This window comes from Anas platyrhynchos, chromosome 1 (assembly GCF_047663525.1).
Source record: "Anas platyrhynchos isolate ZD024472 breed Pekin duck chromosome 1, IASCAAS_PekinDuck_T2T, whole genome shotgun sequence".
Taxonomy (NCBI): domain Eukaryota; kingdom Metazoa; phylum Chordata; class Aves; order Anseriformes; family Anatidae; genus Anas; species Anas platyrhynchos.
This window is the reverse complement of record NC_092587.1, coordinates 13,605,124-13,623,288: the sequence shown is the minus strand read 5'-3', so window position 1 is coordinate 13,623,288 and position 18,165 is coordinate 13,605,124. Positions and strand designations below refer to the sequence as shown.

Sequence of the window (18,165 nt, the reverse complement as noted above, 5' to 3'; positions counted from 1 at the left end):
ATCTTGTTCATTGTGTATTTTAGATATGTCTTAAATGATAAGAGAAAATCCTCAAAACCCACAGTTAAATGTATTGGCTGTTTCCAGGTCTCTGCAAGTTTGGCAATCATTAGATAAAACAGAAGGAATATCTTTATAGACTTCCTCAGGATTTACATTCTGCTTTCCTTTGCAAAGTAAACAGTTAAATTTGTCCTAGCATGTTAGCCTTGTGTACCTTGGGTCCTTAGGGTTATTCAGGTTAGAATAGTGAAGTGGAGAGATAAATCAGGCTGTAAAATGGACTAAGGGTTTCTTTTGTGGCCACTGACATTTAAAAAATTCTTCAGATAAAGGCTACCCACGATAAATATTTGCAAGTTAATGAAAGCCTTGGAAACTTCAGTATGCACATGTAACGTGTAAATATCCAGCATTTCTTCACAGAAATGCAGAGCAGTGAATGTATAGCAGGAAACAATAACCATGGACATGAATGTTTGTAGAGGGAGATGCCTCTTTATATAAAACATGTTTATTTAAAATACATCAAAAATCAGATTTCCAAAGCAAGATTGAACATTAGAATTGTAAATAACTGGAGTCAAATCAAGTTTCCTTAAATATATTTATACACTCCTCATGCATTGTTATTAAGGCACATTGGCACAGTGAATCAGAAACAGAAACAAAAAAAAACAAGTATATTTTTATGCTTTTGTTGCGCCCCAAATCATTCATTAAGGGAAATTACATCCAAATTAGGAGTATATAATAATGAAGACCTGTAATGACTGTTGAGTTTTTATCTTAAGCAATTTTTATTTTTATGAATTACATACTCAGAATAATTCTAAGCTCAAAATCTGTCACAGTACCTTGTTATCTAAGCTTAAACATTGTTTATTTGTTATAAGAGATTTAAATCTTTAAAGCAATTTTGCAGAAATAACCAAAATACATAAGATATTGGCTCATAAACACTTCCTACACTTTAAATATACTCTTGTTTAAATTCTGTTATTAAGCCAGACAACAGAAAGTCATTAATACTAGTTACCTGATTTTAAGTTTTTGTTTTGTTTTGTTGTTGAGTTCTTTTTTAATCTTATATTCTTTCTTAATGACTAGAGGATCAAAAATAAATTTAAGGTTTTAGACTCACCTATTTGATAACATCAACACCATTTGTAAAGAAATGCCTTTTTGAAAAAGAAAACCCTTTAAATATTCTCTTTTATATTCATACCTCATTAAAGTTAATAAGCACTAAAGAAATACAAGTTTAAAAACATTTGAATGAAATGCAATAAAACAGAGATTAAAGTGTATACAGTTAAATATTCTATTTTCAGATGAAATCATGAGATGTCAGTTTACAGAAGCTGCATATTGTACCCATGCCCTGGAAAATAAAGCACCCAAACAGTTGCTATTGTTCCTACCCTAGAAAAATTAAAATCTCGTAATAACATAGGCATGGAAGTTGCCTGTAATTTCACATTTAGGCCTTTGTTTCGAAATGACTTGGGCTCTACGTAAGAGCAAAGTTCATGCAACTGGCAAGGCAAGGCTGCATTATTACATGACTATGACAAGCTGTGCGCACAAAAAAAGGATTCATCCCAACGGGTTGCTTGGCATGGCCAAGGCCACTCCAGAGCTCCAGACCCCTCTGGTAAGTCGCTGCGGCAGCGCCTGCATAAATAAGAGCAGAAAATAAGAAGACTTCATGAACAGAAGACTTTGTTTTGAAAGTAGAGGCGAGATCGATTAGTTACTAATTACTTCTAACTTTCCTGCCCGGCATTCACGAGGCAGATGCCTCAGTGCTGCTGAAGCCAAACTTCTGAGAGGCTTCAGCTCTCCTGGCAGCCAGAAGAGACGAGGTCTTTGTCTTCCTGCGGCAAGGGCAGGCCCACCCGCCCCGCTCATTTCCCTCAACCAGAGCATGGGATGGCTGGGGAAGATCTTCCCAGCCTGGAGCTGAAGTGTGTTGAAGATCTCTATTTTGTGTTTGCAAGAGGCCTACCTCAACAATTTCTGTTTTACCAGCCCATGTCAGAGACTGGCTCGGCCTGGCTGCATGCAGCAGCTCTGGTGCAAGCATTTGTTGAACATGTTATATTCCCCATCTCCAGAGGACCATCTGCTGCACATCAAAGCTCATCCCTTGTGTCTCTGGAGGACAAGAACATGCCCGAGATGCAGTGCCTGCAGGCCCGGGGTACCACTGCCTCTAGTAAGGTGGCAGTACTTCTTCAAGGGTGAAGTGCTCACAAGCAATTCACTGATGGTATCGGCTTCAGAAGGTTGGTTCTTCTGCACATCCATCACATCACTCTCCTTCAGCCATGGGTATCTCTTTCTTTAGCAAAACCTCCCAAGCAGCAAAAAGAGCAGGTCAACTCTCTGTGTCTGTCTGATGGCCCAGAGGAAAGGCATAGAGAAAACAGCACCTGCTCGCATGGATGAGTGGAAAATAGAAATGTTTGGTGGAGATATCTTGCTTTGAAAATTACACCTTTAAGTCTTTGTTAGCATAAGAAAGTCAAAAGTGCCTCAACTTGCTGTCCTGTTTTTAGAAGTTATATGCTGTAGTGCAGAGAACAAGTGGTACTCGCAACCAGGTGGTCTGTATTTCTGTTGTTTGCGGCTGATTACGGAAAAAGCTTTGGCAGTTTCCTTATTTTTTGTCATAGAAAGTAGCTTACAAGGTGTGCATCAGGACTCTCCGTGTGGTAGCAGTGACAAGAGTGTTTTTCCATATTCTCCCATGAAAGCCTTCACCCAGAACCAGAGAGCTCTGGCAAAGGTCTTAATTGCTCAGTGTTGCTTAATTGTTCCTCAGCCTCCCCTGGCCCTTGCAGAATGATGTGCCATGGCCATGTTAAAAAAAGCAGCTCCTCTCTCATCAACATGCTTTGCTGTTCTGCTTTTGGGGTGCGAGCTCTCTCCCTGAATGAAGTGAGCAGCTCCACTGCCTGAATAATCACTTTCATAAATTAATATGGACCACAGCCACGTCCATCTGTGCTGTGATTTCCCCCCGCCGCACATGCCTGGAAGGGCCCTGTACCTCCCGAGTAATTATTTACATTCCACCTATTGCATTCTCCATTGCAGACAACCATCTTTACTCATTTCTCAACTCGATTTACTCCCCGTTGTTTTCTGTGCTAAAAAAAATACTACATGATGGGTGAAAGCCCATGGCAACCCCTGTCTTGCAGCAGTAGGTACTTTCTGCTTTTAACAGTGAATAGTCATAACTCACACAAGAATCTTGGATCAGAGACGTGTGAAAATAGAGATTATTATGGTTTTACAAGCTTTTGTTTTGTTACGGGCAGGTTGGTCCTGGTTGTTTTTCTTAAATAAACTATGCTATTGTTATTATTAATAATAATATCTTAATCTTGCTGTCAGTAGGAGAAGGATGAATGGTAAATTATGGTCTATAACATTGCATCAACGTCTCATCTTCATCAGACAGTTCCCACTATTATAGGAACTCACATAACCACGGCTTAGTGGTTTTTGCAATACCCCAGGTCCCCCTGTTTTGTTGGTGGGCATCATTGGCATCGCTCTTCCATGCAAAGATGAGCCTGAAATCTGCAGGATAGTTTTGGGAAGCACTTTTTGACCTGGGTGATGAGGAGCCAGGAAGGCAGGTATCTTCTCTGGTGTAAGGGTCTGTTACACTGCTGCTAGTGGTGGAAGGACCCAAACAGTCCCCTTGTGTCCCTCGAGATTAGTGGCCCAGGGCTTCTGCAGATGTCAGCCCCAGGTACAGTCAAGATGCAGGCTGTGATCCGGGGCTTCCCTTCCCTTCAAGGAAGAGGTGAGAGATGCTGTGAAACAGTAAAAACAAAGGAGAAAAGGGAGAGAGAGGCAAAAAATACAGAAATGGAGGAAGGAGATGGCTAAGGCTAGGCATGGTACTTCCAAGTGGAGATGTTGCCCTTTTCATGCTCCTTTGCTGGATTTTCCCTCGCTGCTAAGTAACACAGGTGGCTCTTAGAGGAGAGGGATGCACCAGCCACACTGACAGTCCAGGCTACTCTGCGTGCTAAACAACTGGAAACAAAGAAAATTGCCTAAAATTCATCAGCACAGGGCCTATCCAAATCCCAATGACTTCAGTGAGAATGAGACTGAGCCCCAGAATCCCCTGGCAGATTAGATACTCCCATGCTCCCAAGCTTATTTAGAGAATTATCTCTTGGTAGAAAAATAAATAAAGGCATTGCTGGCAGCTCATGTGGAGCTGGGGACCAACTCCTGCAGCAGTGGGCACAAATTGCCCCCTTCCCCTGCCACTTTCTTCTTTAGGGAATAACTGCTGGCTGCTCTAGGCAGCCCCCAAGCTCCCATGGATGCTGACCAAGGAAGATGTGAGTCCACATGTTTTTGGGCAGTGCAAGCCCCTCATGAACTCTGGCACAGCCCGAGTCGATGGTGAGAGCCAGGCAGAAGGAAGCGGGAGCACGCCGGGGCCAATGCATCCCAGGGGCAGCAGTTTTGGAGTGAGCCTGCACAGCCTATGCCTGCATGAGACTTTGGCACGAGGAAATGATGCGAGCCCATCACTTTTACAAGCAGTGAAATTTATGGAGGAGGCACAGATGTTAAAAAAAAATCCAAAACAAACAAATACCCATAGCTGAAAAATAAATAAGCCAGCAAAAAAGGAAGACTGGGAGCCAGAGTGACGAGGAGCTCAGTTTCCAAGGCAGTGGCCCGGGACGGCCGCCAGCTGGAGCGGCGGGGAGAGCTGGATGTCCCCTGCACTGGAGCCTCTTCTGGTGCCTTCATGGAGGAGCGTGTCACCGTGCCTCTCCCCATCCACGCCAATGAGGGACATGGCCTGGCTCCATCCACGACGTGAGATGAGACGGGAAAACCGCAGCAAAGTTTTTGCTGGTGGCGGTGAACTCGGGCTCGGTGAGGAGCCAGCGGTAGAGGCAGGTCCGGCAGATGGCGAGGATGTCCCCCGGGCCACCGTGCGGGCTCTCCATCAGCTGCGTGGGAGGTGGGCCAGCCCAGCAGCCTGCACGGGCGTGGGGCAGCTGCCATGTGGCTCGCGCCTCCGTGGAGGGAGCCTTTCCCTCTGGCACCGAAACAAATCCAGGAGGGAGCCCCTAGCCCGTGCCAGTTTTGCACTTCAAAAAATGCTGGCAGGTAGGCTCTCCTTTCTGGTTATATCATGTCACCAACGCTCACCCGCGCTGTCTCTGGGCACCGGTGGGGATCCAGCAGCAGTGTGGTGGATGCTTTATACACTGGGAGGTTTGCTCCCATCTCCTGGATGCTGCGGTCCCTCTGCCAGCCCTGCTCTGTTAAAAATGTATGTTTCTATGAATTATTCTCACCAGTGTTTCGCGTTCAGCTGCTCTTTCCCTGTGTGGCCCCCGCTGGGTTTGCTCCTCTTCCTGGGCACACACTCCTGGGGGGCTGACATCCCCCTGTGTGTGTAATTTTGGAGATGGGGAGAAGGTTTAAGGTTTAATTATTTTCCTCAGCAGTGGGTGCAGCAGTGGGAAGGGCTGTGGCAGAAGGGCAGGGGCTGGGGAGGAGGTGTAGGAGAAGAAGAGCTGGGGTGAGCACACAGGGACTGGGACAGGGACAGAGGGATGGGGCGAAAGGACAGGGGCTGGAGCAGAGGGACAGGGAGCGGGGCTGAGGGACGGGGCTGGAGGCAAAGAGACAAGGGCTGGGGCAGCGGGACAGGGACACGGGAGCAGGGGCAGGGACTCAGGTGCTGGGGAGGGGAGCAGGGGCAGGGACCGGGGCGGGGACCCAGGGGCAGGGACCCGGAGCAGACAAAGGGCGGGCGGCAGAGCCCTGCTCGCATCCCGCAGCCCCGCACCCGAGCGAGGAGCGGGAGGCGGAGGAGGAGGAAAAAAAAAAAAAAAAAAGAGGAGGAGGAGGAGAAGAAGGAGGTGGAGGAGGAGGAGGGACCTTCCCCTCCCTCCCACCCCGCCACCGGGGGAAATAAATTATTCCCAGCCCTCTCGCTCCCAGCTCCGTGCCCCGCACCCCGGCAGCGGCAGGCGGGGACAGCGGGGCCAGCGCAGCCTTCGGCGGGCGCGGAGGGGCCGCCCTTGGCCGCGGAGAGCCGCGGGGCCACCCCGTCCATCCCACCCCGTCCCGTCCCGTCCCGTCCCGTCCCGTGCCACCTTCTCCCGTGCCGTCCCGTGCCGTCCGTCCCGTGCCGTCCCCGCGGAGCGGCGCGGAGCAGCGCGGTGGCCCCGCCGCGCCCTGGATGCCCGAGCGGCGCCGGCGGCAGCAGCATGGAGCGGCGGCGGGGGGTCCCCGGGGGCTGGCCCTGCCTGCTGCTGGCCGCCCTGGGCACCCTGCTGGCGGCCGGCCGGGCTGCCGCCCCCCCCCGGGCCCGCTTCTCGCCCTTCTTCTTCCTCTGCACCCACCACGGCGAGCTGGAGGGGGACGGCGAGCAGGGCGAGGTGCTCATCGCCCTCCACATCGCCGGCAACCCCGCCGCCTACGTGCCCGGCCACGAGTACCACGGTAGGTGGTGGGGAAGCCCCCCACTGTGGGGTAGGGGTGGGAGGGGGGGCGTCCCGGCTGCGGACACGAGTTTAGGGGGAGGATAACAACAAAAATATATATATATATATCCAGGTAGCTTTTTGCAAGCAGCCTGGAGCGGGAGAGGAGGGTCCGTGGGGTGTGCGGGGCTGGAGGCGCAAGGATGCTCCCCCCGGGCAGCCCCGCGTGGGCGAGCAGGGGGCTGCGCCGCTCGCAGCTTTCTCGTCACCTCCCCGCGCGGAAAACTTTGTGGCAAAGGGGTTTGGTTCAGGGGAGAGTGCTCCGAGGTGCAGTCCTGCTTCTTCTTCCCCCCCCCGCGCCTGCTTTAGGGTTTGCGGCGCTGCACAATGAGCGCGAAGTTGCGGTGAGCATTCAGAAGTCAGGAAAAAAGAAATGTAGGTCTGTATTTCAGGCGCCTCGCTCGGAAAAAGATGCCGTGTGCTAGCCCCTGATTAAAGCTGGAGTAAAACTCCCGACTGTGACATATTCCAGCCCAGAACTGAAGTCCTAAGTAAATCGCAGGACTTCAGAGTTACGCGGCCGCTCCGACGGGTTTCTTTTTGTTGCGCACAGAGCACCACCACCAAACGTTCATTTGCACAAGACCTGAAGTTTTTCCCTCTGCACAGCCTTTAACAACGCACTTCTTCCTAAACCCATGCGAAACTTTGGCTTTTAAAGTACTGGTGCCCTTTTTACCTCCCCGCATACATCAATTACATCATGCTCGGTTTTTTCTTTGGCGCCCCGCATCTTCCAGCCCGTAACACGCCCTCGGACCGCTTCAATTGCATTCAACCTGCTGAGCCTTAATTCTACTGGGGTGGGGGGTGGGAAGGAAAAAAAAAAAAAAAAGGCTAGAATTTCCCTCTTGACAATGCCAGACTCTGGAGGTTTTGCAGCGCGGCTCAGGCTCCTGAACAACGCTTTTTGCAGCGGTTTGCAAGCGAGGAGCCCCCTGGGGGACCCGGGGGGCGGGGGGGGGCGCGGTGCCGCTGCGGGGAGGCTCCCGCTGGGACTGCGGGCGGCAGTGGTGAGGAGCGGGGTTTGGTGGTGAGACGGCCCCGAGGAGCGCCGGCTCCTGCAGGTGGGCAGGGGAGGGTTTCCCCCCGCTGGTTTGCATCGGAGCCACCTCCTCGGCTCCTTTTTCAGCCGCTCCCGGCTGTCGCGGGGTGTCCCGAGCTGTGCGGGAGCTGCTGCTACTGCTGCTGCTGCTGCTGCTGCTGCTGCTGGTTGTGGTGGTGGTGTTGATGAAGATGATGATGATGATGCCGGGTCGTGCGTGCCCAGAAGAAAGTGCAGAGGCTGAACTTGGCAGCTAACTTGTGCCTACAAGTTGAAGCTATGCCCCGACGTGAGCCAGCCTCACTCCCTGCTCATAGCTTGCAACGCTATATATATATATATATTTTTTTTTCTCCTATTCTGTGCATCGATTAAACACCTAAGTGTGCTAAAGCAAGGCAAGAAGCACCCCTTGCTTGCTGTGCTCGGCGCAATAGACATATCCTTCAGCCAAGCGCCCTTAGTTAGATATTTTGAAATATCTCGTTTGAGTATTTCAAAATTAAAAAATTCTCAGTGTTAAATACAGCACGAGGAAAAGAAGTTTACGACCTGAAGAAATAATTTGAAGCAATCTGGGCTTTTATGTAGTTCAGTTTAATGATAATGGCAAGTGCCAGTGCGCACGGCAGCATTTATCATTTAAAAATCAAACTTTAAAGGTGGTCTTGTGCAAACAGAGAGGTGGAGTTTTGAATGCAGTACAGAAACACAGGGCAAAGCCGGATTTGTAAATGTGCAAATGCCAATTCACCTGTGCAGAGAGGACATTGAGACACAGTGCTCTGACTCTTTGCAAGGTCCAGGGAGGCTCTGGTTTGCACGCTGTCTCTGCTCCGCAGTCCCAGTGGCAGGGGACAGCAGCACCCAGGAGCATCAAATTCAAAGATGAGTGAATCGGGTGAAGCCATATGTCAAGGTCTGGAAGAGAAGAAATAGTGACAAACAAACAAACCAAAAAACCACCCACCCACCCGAAAAAAAAAAAAAAAAAGAAAAGGCAGCTAACAACTTTCTGCTAATTTGTTTACACGCTCCTTTGGGTCCTCAGGGTGGGAGTGAAGCCACCGTGCAGCCAGCAGAGCTGTGACACTGGCTCACATCCATCTGCCCAACTGTCCCTTGTGCTGCCTGTGCCCTGGGAGAGGAAAGGGCTCTGCTGGGGAAGATGGGGCATCAGGCAAGCACCAGGGCTTCTGCAAGTGATTTATCCGACACACTGGATCCAGCACTTTATTTCTCCATGCCTCTGAACTTCACAATTAAAATTAAGGCAATGATATTCCCTACTTTGCATAGGTAAATTGGATACTTTGGTGTTCAGTGCTTCATCCCCAGCCCTTAAAAAGGCTCCCAATTTGGCCCTATTCCTGCAATCAGTAAATATTTAAAAATGCATTGACTGATTGAATAGGAACAGAACTACGCCGCACATAAATATGCTCTTTTGTATACAGGGCTGATTTGATAAATTGGTAAACAGTTTTATTACCTTTGGCAGACTTTTATTCCTTGAATTAGCTTATATTAAATTTAATTAAGTCCTTGAGCTGGCAAAGCACTTATGCACTTGCTCAAATCCAAACTGACAAAGTGTGCACTTGTTTAACATAGGCACCTGCTCAGCTTCCTTCAAGCCAAGTGTGCTTAAGAGCTGGGCTGCATCAAGGCTTGCTCGGAGATTTGCTGTTAAATAGGAGTGCTCCTATTTTCTTTCTCCCCTGGGTTTTCCACAGTAATCTACAAAGCAGAATACAATTTCTTCAAGATTAAAAAAAAAAAAAAAGTACAAATTGAAATTTTTTATACAAGTTCTTTTGGATTTATTTCCAATCTGCGGTCAATTTTGGTCATTCATGACAGTTTGCCTACAGTGCTGGGAGTGTGTCCTATGATTTGCAGGCAGATAAGTACGTTGGAATTGCATAAAGAAACTAAAGCATGACTGAAAATTGAATTTTCACTATCCTTAATCCCAGAAATTTAAAAAATGAACTCTCAGATTTGTAGTATTAAAAAAAAAAAGGGGGGGGGGGAGAGGGGAGGATCCTTTACACTTTATTTTTTCTTATCCCTCAAAAAAAAAAAAAAAGGCTTTGTTGTCACTCCAAACAGTGCCCTTTTCCCAAGGTTTCATATTTAGAACTTTTAAGAACAACTTTGAACTGGCTTCCCATGATTGCTGTTAAAACTCATAATTCTACCCTTAAAATAGTTTCCTTTAATGAGACTTGAGTTTCTATTTCACTCTCCATTGTTCCTTTTTTTTTTTTTTTTTTTTCCCAGAACTGATTAACCTTCAGTCCCCAAATGTTATCAGTTTCCATCAATGACTGTTACTATTCTTAGATATACTGTATATTGTCTGGAACCACTGCTTTGATAGGTTGTAAAAAAATGTTTTCAACTATTTTAAGTGGTAGTTATGCACTCTTTCAGCACTGATAAAAAAGTTGTTCAAAGTCTGGCCAAGTCCACCTTTGTTACTTAGCCACTGTATTTAAATAGAGATTGTGACTTAGTACCTGTTTTCATTAGGGTTACTTACATTTTTGGTACCAGGCTGATCTGCTGGATATTTTTATTGTTGATTCTGATTGTTCATATTAATAAAAAATAAAAAACCTGTGTTGGAATCTGAGATGAAGGAAGGGGTAAGAGAAAAAATAACTGGGGAGTAAGAAGTGATACTGCTTGAGGTATGGAGAAACAGGGTTATAAGAGAGTTGCTGAGACTTGGTGACGGCATCTTCTCTGTCAGTTATGCCAAAGTGTAGAGAGGTTTTTGTGAGAGAGCAGAAGTAAAAAGTGCAGAGAATGTGATGTTAATGATGGTGCATGGGTATGAGAAGAGCAGGTTTTTATCCATGTTTTCCAGCATCATTCTGAGAACTATGTCAGCTTTTTGAATCTTTTGCAGGATATTCTCTCAAAAGCATTTTTCTCATCTACTTATACCCTGCTCAGATATTTGGAAGAATGGAGACAGGCATAATTTTTTTGTTTTAAATTGCAGGAACATGTAGAAAGTTTTGCTCATGGGAGTCCAATTAGCTCCTGGGATTTATTCTGTAACTCTTAAAGAACTTTTAAATTAAAAACATGATGATGGCAATAAGTAACAATGGCAAGAGATTTATTAAGAGTGGGGGATACCCTTGATCTTCATGACTCTTCTTTCCTGTCAGGTCTTTAGCAGCATCCTGCAGCGACATAAATGTTTCATAGCACATTGACACTTTCTTCTGGGGCCAGCATTTACATAAAGTCCTCATCCACCAGTGCCCGCAGAGCTTGTCCTGGCTATGCTACGCTGTGGTTGGGATTTTTGTGCATAAACCAAAGTTCACAAAAATACAACAGATTTCTAAATATTTTGGTTTGTTCTTTACGTGGTCTGCGGTTTGAGTGTATCGGATCTGAGCCTTACTTAGTATGGTTTTGAGTGAATTTTCTTATACCTTTACCTTGTCTAACAGATTATCTCTACTTCTGAAGCTCTTGTTTGGTCCCAGAGTTCGTGTGATGTATGTTTACAAATTTTAAAAAGTTCTGCTTTGAAGATCTCTTGACCAGAACCTTGAAAGAAAAAGGTAGACAGGGTCATGATGTTTCGCTAGGGAAGAAGTTAAAATGTAATGAGTTCAGCTGTCATCATTCTCATTCCTGGGCCAAATAAGCAGTCAGCAGATGGCTCAGCCATAGATACGGTCAGACATGGGATTTATAAAAGGAGGTAGGAAGTCCACAAAGGCTTCCATCAGCCCTTTCTTGCAAATTTGCAAGAGAGATGTAATCTCTGCTTAAATCCTTTCTCCCCCCATCAGGGGGTTGCTCCCCCCTGCAAAAGAGCATTGATTGCCCCAAATAACAGAAATCATGGTCAGCACAGCGTGCCAGCCTGACCCACATTTGGCAGGTGGCATCTGACTGTAGGACAGAAATGATATGGTTGGAGTTACTGGTCTGCATGGGGCTGGTTGTGCTCGGCATGTCTGTGCGTTAGAAATTGCTCTTCCTCACTGCCTGGGCTGTCCCCACAGCACATCCCCCTGGACAGAAGGACTCCCACAGTGGTGAAAGGATGCAAAAGTACTCCCTCAGTGAGGGTATTGCATGTGTTTTCTTCTTTTTGAGTTTAAAGAACATATTTTTGAACACGTATCAATGGAATTGTTGAAACCTGTCCATGGTAACAGCTTTTAGGTAGATTTTTTTTTAAGTTACTTTTCTTATAAATAACTAAAAGTTGTAATTTTATATATAGATATGTATCAAGATATTATGTTCCTGTGTGCATATATATATAGATAGATATAAGCCTTCTACTTCAGACCTAGGTTGACCAGTAAACATCTTGTAAGTAGACTGCTGTGTCACGTCGGCATGCAGTGCAACTCTCTAATGTTTTTGCATTGACTATTCCACCAAAATTGTGTTGCTTCCTCAGGTAGAACACAGGTGAGACTGTAGGCTGTCAACACTTTTAATTTTCCTCATTGTTCTGTTGATCTGAGTTTTTAAAGACCACTGCTTTTGAAATACTCTTGCCCTTTAATAAGTGCAATAATGCAGTATTTGCACATCGACTGATCGAGGTATGATTTTCCACCTGATGACAGACCTGACAATACGACTGAGATGTACTCAGATGCAAGCTCTATTAGCTGTGTGTGTCTCATGCCCTACAGCTGTGGTTTAGATTTGCCATGAGTGTTTGCTGCATGAAGAGGGAAGGAAGTGGCACTGTCTTACCTCTGAGAACAAGGAACCTTTCCGACCAGTCCTTGGTGTGAGAATTTCAATAGTCTCTGATGAAAGTTTCAGTCTTTTTAACATGCTTCCTTTCTTTGTGTTAACATTTCCTGCCTTTTCATCAGCCATAAAAGGTGCATAGAGTGCAAATGTGTGTCTGGAATATTTGTGTCATTCATGCTTTTTTTTTTTTTTTTTTTTTTTTTCCCAGTTGTGACTGGCCACCGGTATAAACATAGTGCACGCTCTTACAATGCAACTTTTACCATTGACCAAAGTCCAAGAATAGATTGCTTGTGGAAAAGACCTTCCCAAATTCTTAGGTGATTCCTTCTTGCAAAGCCTGCTGCCTTTTCTGTTCACCCTTCCCTGGGGTCAGACCTGGAAAATTACATCCTTAGGGTGGACCCCAAGGTCAGTGTGGTGTGGGCTGTGTCGAGGTAATGGCATTACAGAGGTAGAAATCCCTCAGAGGCATGCCAAAGGGAACTTCTCCCAGGTCTCCCTCCACCGTGCTCAGGTCCCATCCACAGGGGACATTCCGTTTTGGGAGCCTGGTATGTGGGATATATGTGCAGGTAGCAACCTCCATAGAGACACTGGGACCCTTGGCTCCTCTCCCTCCTCCCCATTGGGATCCTTCATCTTCCCAGGGAATCAAGATGTCCGTGACTTGCCTGGTAGTGTTCCTTCACCAGATGCTGTAGGCAATGCTCTCTGCATTAACACTGGAGCCTGGAAAGTAGGAGGTGTCTGGAAGAGCTGGACGCGAGGGGTCTGCAGAAGTTGTAGAGGAGCAGACGAGAAACTCATCTGCTTCCAGTGACTTTTATTGCAAAGCAGTAGCTGTTTTCCTGAGGTCTTTGTAAAGTCCCTATTGCCATATTTCTTCATCCTGGTGGGGACCTGGGAACAAAGCAGGCTGTTCCCAGCTTCTGTCTAGACACTTTGATATTAATATTGGTTGTGAGAGCTTCACAAGTGTCTCCTCAGGGGGTGAAATCAATGGAGCTTTCCAGCCCAAGTCTGTTGCCTGTGAGAGCCTGGCGTGACAGCAGGCAACAAATCCATCTCTCTTCAGGTGCAGGCTTTACCCTGCATTATAAGTTTCAAAAACTTCTGGTAGCATATTTATAAGTGAGTTAGCAAGGGCATGCTGGCTCAGGTTGAAAGCCATTTTTCCTGTGTATGTTGGCCATGCTCTTGAAGAGGACTAGTTCACAGGTTTGCTGTATGGGTCCTGCCCCTGAGAGCTCTCTCTGCATGATAAATGCAAGCGATGAGCAGGTGATTGACCTTTTAACATCCAAAAACAGCAGCACAACCCTCTGCGACCTCTCCCTGTGTCAGGCCCCGGGATGTGAGAAGTCATTCATCACGTCACTGGGCTTGGCGAGGTCACTGCCACTTGGTTCCACTTTTCCCACTGCTCTCCAGGACAATACAATAGATAGGAAAGAACAAGAAATATAGATAAAATTTATCTTTCTGGCTAGAAAAAGCTATGGTTTCCAGGCCAGAATAACCTTCCAGTGTTCCTGTCTCACAGGGGAAATATGCTGGTAGAGGAAACAAGCCTCCTTCCAGAATTAGACACATTCATCTGGACATGGGGTGAAATGATTATCAATACGACGAAATGCAGAAAGAAACCAAACAGCACCACTGACCCAGACAAAGATCTGGGTCTAACAAAGAGCTGCGCAGCCATGTACTGCAGCAAGCAGGCTCGTTTGTGGGGTGCCAGGTCTTAAAATTAAAGATTCCCTGCTATCAAGTGCTGTAAAAAACTCTTCCTAGTATGTTTGAAATAAGGGACTTCTGGTTAAACTCCAAAGATAAACATTTTTGTAGACCAATTGCTCTGATTCTGGCCCCGAAAGACTGTAGCCTTAACATCGCTCCGGATGGCACGAAGATCAAAAACCTCTGGCAAATATTTTTATGCTTTCCAATTATTACAAGTTGACTTGTTGATAACTGATATCCCGTCAGATGGGTTTTCAAGCTGATAGTATTCTTGTGTGAGACACAGAACTTTATAACTGGTTCATCTAGAATTGTTGTGTTTGTAAGGAGTAATAAATTCATTTAAAATTTCATTTTGAGGAGGATGAAAACTGATTGTGTAACAGTGTAAAATTTGGTATATGTTGTACTGGAAAATGGAGGGAAAGTGAAGCATTTGAAATACTTTGTTGACATTTTCAATACAAAGTTTTGAATTCTGTTTTGGAAAAGTATCTTAATTGAAAAACTATGAAAAAGAAAAGAAAAAAAAGTTAACCACATAATCAGAAAATGAAATGAGACTTTTCTGCTTGAACAAAATTCTTTATCCCATTTTTTTGGGTTCATTGAAGATTTTCATATTGACCTAACTGATATTTTAATTTATTTTTTTGTGTTAAGCCCCTCAGTACTTCTTCTTTTATGTTAACCCAAGCTGATCTCTTTTTCTTTCTTTTTCTTTTCATTTTGGTCACTGAACCAAAAATCAAACAATTCTACTTCTGACAAGTTGACCATTTAATTTCCGGCCACTGAACAGACTTGATTCAAATAAGTAACCCTCACGACTCCCCTCGCATTTGTTCCCAAAATAAATTACAGAATAATAATTTGCTCTTTAAGGCACTGAAGTGCAGCTGGTAGCAATACTGCCATTACCAAGGTAACAAACTCGTGTTTTCTATAATGATACCTGCGGTTGCTATATGCCTTCTGATGTATACATTGACCACATTTTCCTTTACATCTAGTCATTGTTCAGTTTTTTTCCTCAGCAGATTTTTTTTCCCCCAATTCAGTCTTTCAGTAAAAAAGCCTTAGAGGAGATCTATCACTTTTCTCCTTCTGGATGTCTACATTTAGAGGACATTTCTGTTTCCAAACTTGAAAACCTGTTATAGTGCATCTATAGAATCGGCAGCTATTTAACTAGATAAATAGGTCTTAATTTCTCTAAAATTATCCTTGTTTTATTTTTATATATCTATATATTTCCCCCCCCCACCCCCCAGAATGATATTTACAGAGCTGCTCGCCTCAAATAGAAGCAAACTGTTCAGAGCAGACTTAGAATTAGCATCGAGAGATGCAGGTTTATCTCATTAAGAGAAATCATCCCCAATGTTCTTCATCGCTGTGCTTTTCCTTCAGCATGTTGTCAACATGGAGTGAAAATTACAGAATTATAATGGGGCTGTGATGGTTGCGGAGTTTGCCTCAGCCAGAGGAGATGAAAAGATGGGGGCTTGGCCAGGTCTCTCCCCAGCCTCTGGCAGCCCAGATTACTCCTATAAGCCTCTGTGGACCTTTCTACTCAAAGAGAAGGAAGTTTTGTTTCATCAAGTGGTAGCAGATGTTAGGGAGCTTTCACACCATTCATCACTGAGAGAAAGCCAGTGCTATGGCATCTGGCTGTTTTCTTAGTACAAATCGTTTCTTTTTTTTTTTTTTTTTTTTTTTTAAAACAAAACAAAAACACCTCTAAACTGTCTTTGAGCAAAGATGCTGCTGTGCTATACACTGGTTACTGTTCTTTTGGGTCTTTATCTAAAAACCCAATGTACAAGTCCCCCCAGGACCCCTTTTCCCAGCTGGTGATATTAAGAGAACAAATTCTCCTGGTATGTGCAGCAATTTCCTTCTGGGGAAAAACAAAACAAAACAAAAAAAAACCACCACCAACAAAACACACATTGAAAAATTAATTGCAGTACAATATTTCTCCTGAATGGACATCACTGACTGCTAAGAAACACTGCTGGGTACTCATTAGCGACTTGTGCCACGTCTATTAGCCTTTCATTCCAGATTTGCAAAGCTTGCACTTGTTGCACTTACCAAGTATTCTCTAGCTGCAAGCAGTCAGAAATAGGGAGATAGACAGATAGATAGATAGACAGGCAGACAGACAGACAGTTTCTCTAGAGCATGTTGATTTTTCATAATACACAGCACTCATATAGTAACTATTAAGCACAGTACATCACACCTTTAGACTGGTCAAATCCCTGACAAATAAAAATCAGACATTATGTCTGACATGTTGGAAAAATTTATGAATCTATTCCTTTAAATGAACACGTGGATTGTAGTTTCTATCTCTGCCGGGGCAGTGCTGCCTCACGGTGAGGCTGACCCCTGGTTTCTGGTGCCAAGAGGTGGATGGAGAAGGGATGAGCCAGCCTGAGGGAGTAGGCAGGGTCCTGAAGGAAACACACAAGCTCAGTGCACATGGTGCAGCACAACATTGTGTTTTCACTGGTGCTCATCTAGTCTCTGATTCTATTTCACCACCTGTATCACCCCCAACCTCCGCAACCTGTATGGAAATTTTTCCTTCCCTGCAGTTGTCCATGGCAAATGAAACAGGGACACTCCTGATTTTCTGGGAAAAATGCATGGCTTTTAGAATAGCAGCTCTGATTTTACCCCATTCCAGGCAAGTTAGTTTGGCCCCTTCAATGCTGAAAAATAATATAATGTTTATATAATATAATAAATAATATATAATATATATATAATATATATAAAATAACATTTAAAGTTTTCAGCTAACTCTGTTAAGCAAGGCATAAAAACAACAATTTATTGCCCCAAGAAGCCTAGGCAAGGTAGTGGAATTAGAAGAAAGCCTGGATTAGGGAAAGGGTGTTGACATATTTCAGAGACATTGCAGAGAATAAGATTGGACATAGCTCCAGAAGGAAATATTTCTAACACAAATCTCATATCAAATACAAGTTCCTTTTGTGCTGGGGTGGTTTAGCTCATATCCTGTCTGTCTGGATAAAGAGGACTTCACTAACATAGGTATGATATCTACAGATTGAGTGAAAAGGGACTGGGCCCTGGTTTAAAGATGCACAACATGCAGATTTTAGTGAGGTTTGATTCTTCTCTTCTGTCTCTTTTGGAAAAAGCTGATCTCATTGTTCACAGAACATAGCTGGATTGACAACTTCCAGCTATTGACCCTCCCCCCAGACTGCTAGATGGATGTATCAGTAAGAAACCTGGTCAAAAGATCTGGATTAAGTTCCAGCTGTACACCACTTTGGTTCTCATCTGTTCTGCTGAATTTAACATGTGTTTATGGTGTTCATCACGCAAAGTACTTGTAATGAATGTAAATCAGAGGGGAATCATCTTTTTTTGTGCCTTTTTTTTTTTTTTCCCCTAGTGTCAAGAGCACTGTACTTTAGTATAAAAAGAGATCAGTGCCTTTGTAATTAGCTAGACCAGAATGTGATGGCCTTTTTACTTTTGGGTGTAACTTGCTGGTACCTTCTGTAGGTATTTACAGCCAGGGCAAAGTAAGAATGAATGATAAAACCACATTGAGGAACACATTCCTGTGTTCCTCCAGAACAATATGGAAATTTTTACATATGATGAAAGTATAACAGCAGGATAATAAGCTGCTTGACCTTTCTTTTAGTTACACATTTAAGAGCATATTCCATGATACCCTTTGTTACATATCTGGATGCTTTGTTGCTTCTTCAGTCTTTCTGTTGCAGCAATCTGATCCCTGCTGGGATAAATAGTTACATGTGTTGGGTGACTAATGATTTAATGTTCTCTTCAGAATAGGAAGAAGAGGCAAACAAGGAAATATATGTGAGTGGGGTGGCAGAGATTTTAATATATATTTCGGGATCCTGGGTACTTAGTAACTATTTATTATGCTGACTGACTGTGTGATGGCAAGGCCTACCGTAATTCCTGTCACATGCCAAAACACAGCCCAACCGCCTGGTATCTGGAAAATCCCCTTCAGTATCTCCCAGGAAGAGTCCA

General features: G+C 44.8%; 1 protein-coding gene and 1 long non-coding RNA gene across 3 annotated transcripts in view; one reads left to right on the top strand and one right to left on the bottom strand.

Annotated features, from left to right (window-relative positions):
- Nucleotides 1-518: 518 nt before the first annotated feature.
- LOC119718072 (uncharacterized) lies at nucleotides 519-6,284 on the bottom strand. The gene is made up of 3 exons (XR_005268674.2): nucleotides 6,165-6,284; nucleotides 5,358-5,450; nucleotides 519-1,677 (listed from the first exon to the last, which is right to left on the bottom strand). It is a non-coding gene; the product is annotated as an uncharacterized lncRNA (long non-coding RNA).
- The window catches only part of RELN (reelin), a 286,969-nt gene continuing 274,802 nt past the window's right edge, over nucleotides 5,999-18,165 (top strand). For both annotated transcript variants that reach the window (XM_027459428.3, XM_072031502.1), the window contains exon 1: nucleotides 5,999-6,513. In XM_027459428.3, the coding sequence (XP_027315229.3) occupies nucleotides 6,279-6,513 (235 nt within the window). In that variant the 5' untranslated portion in view covers nucleotides 5,999-6,278. The remainder of the gene's footprint in view (nucleotides 6,514-18,165) is intronic.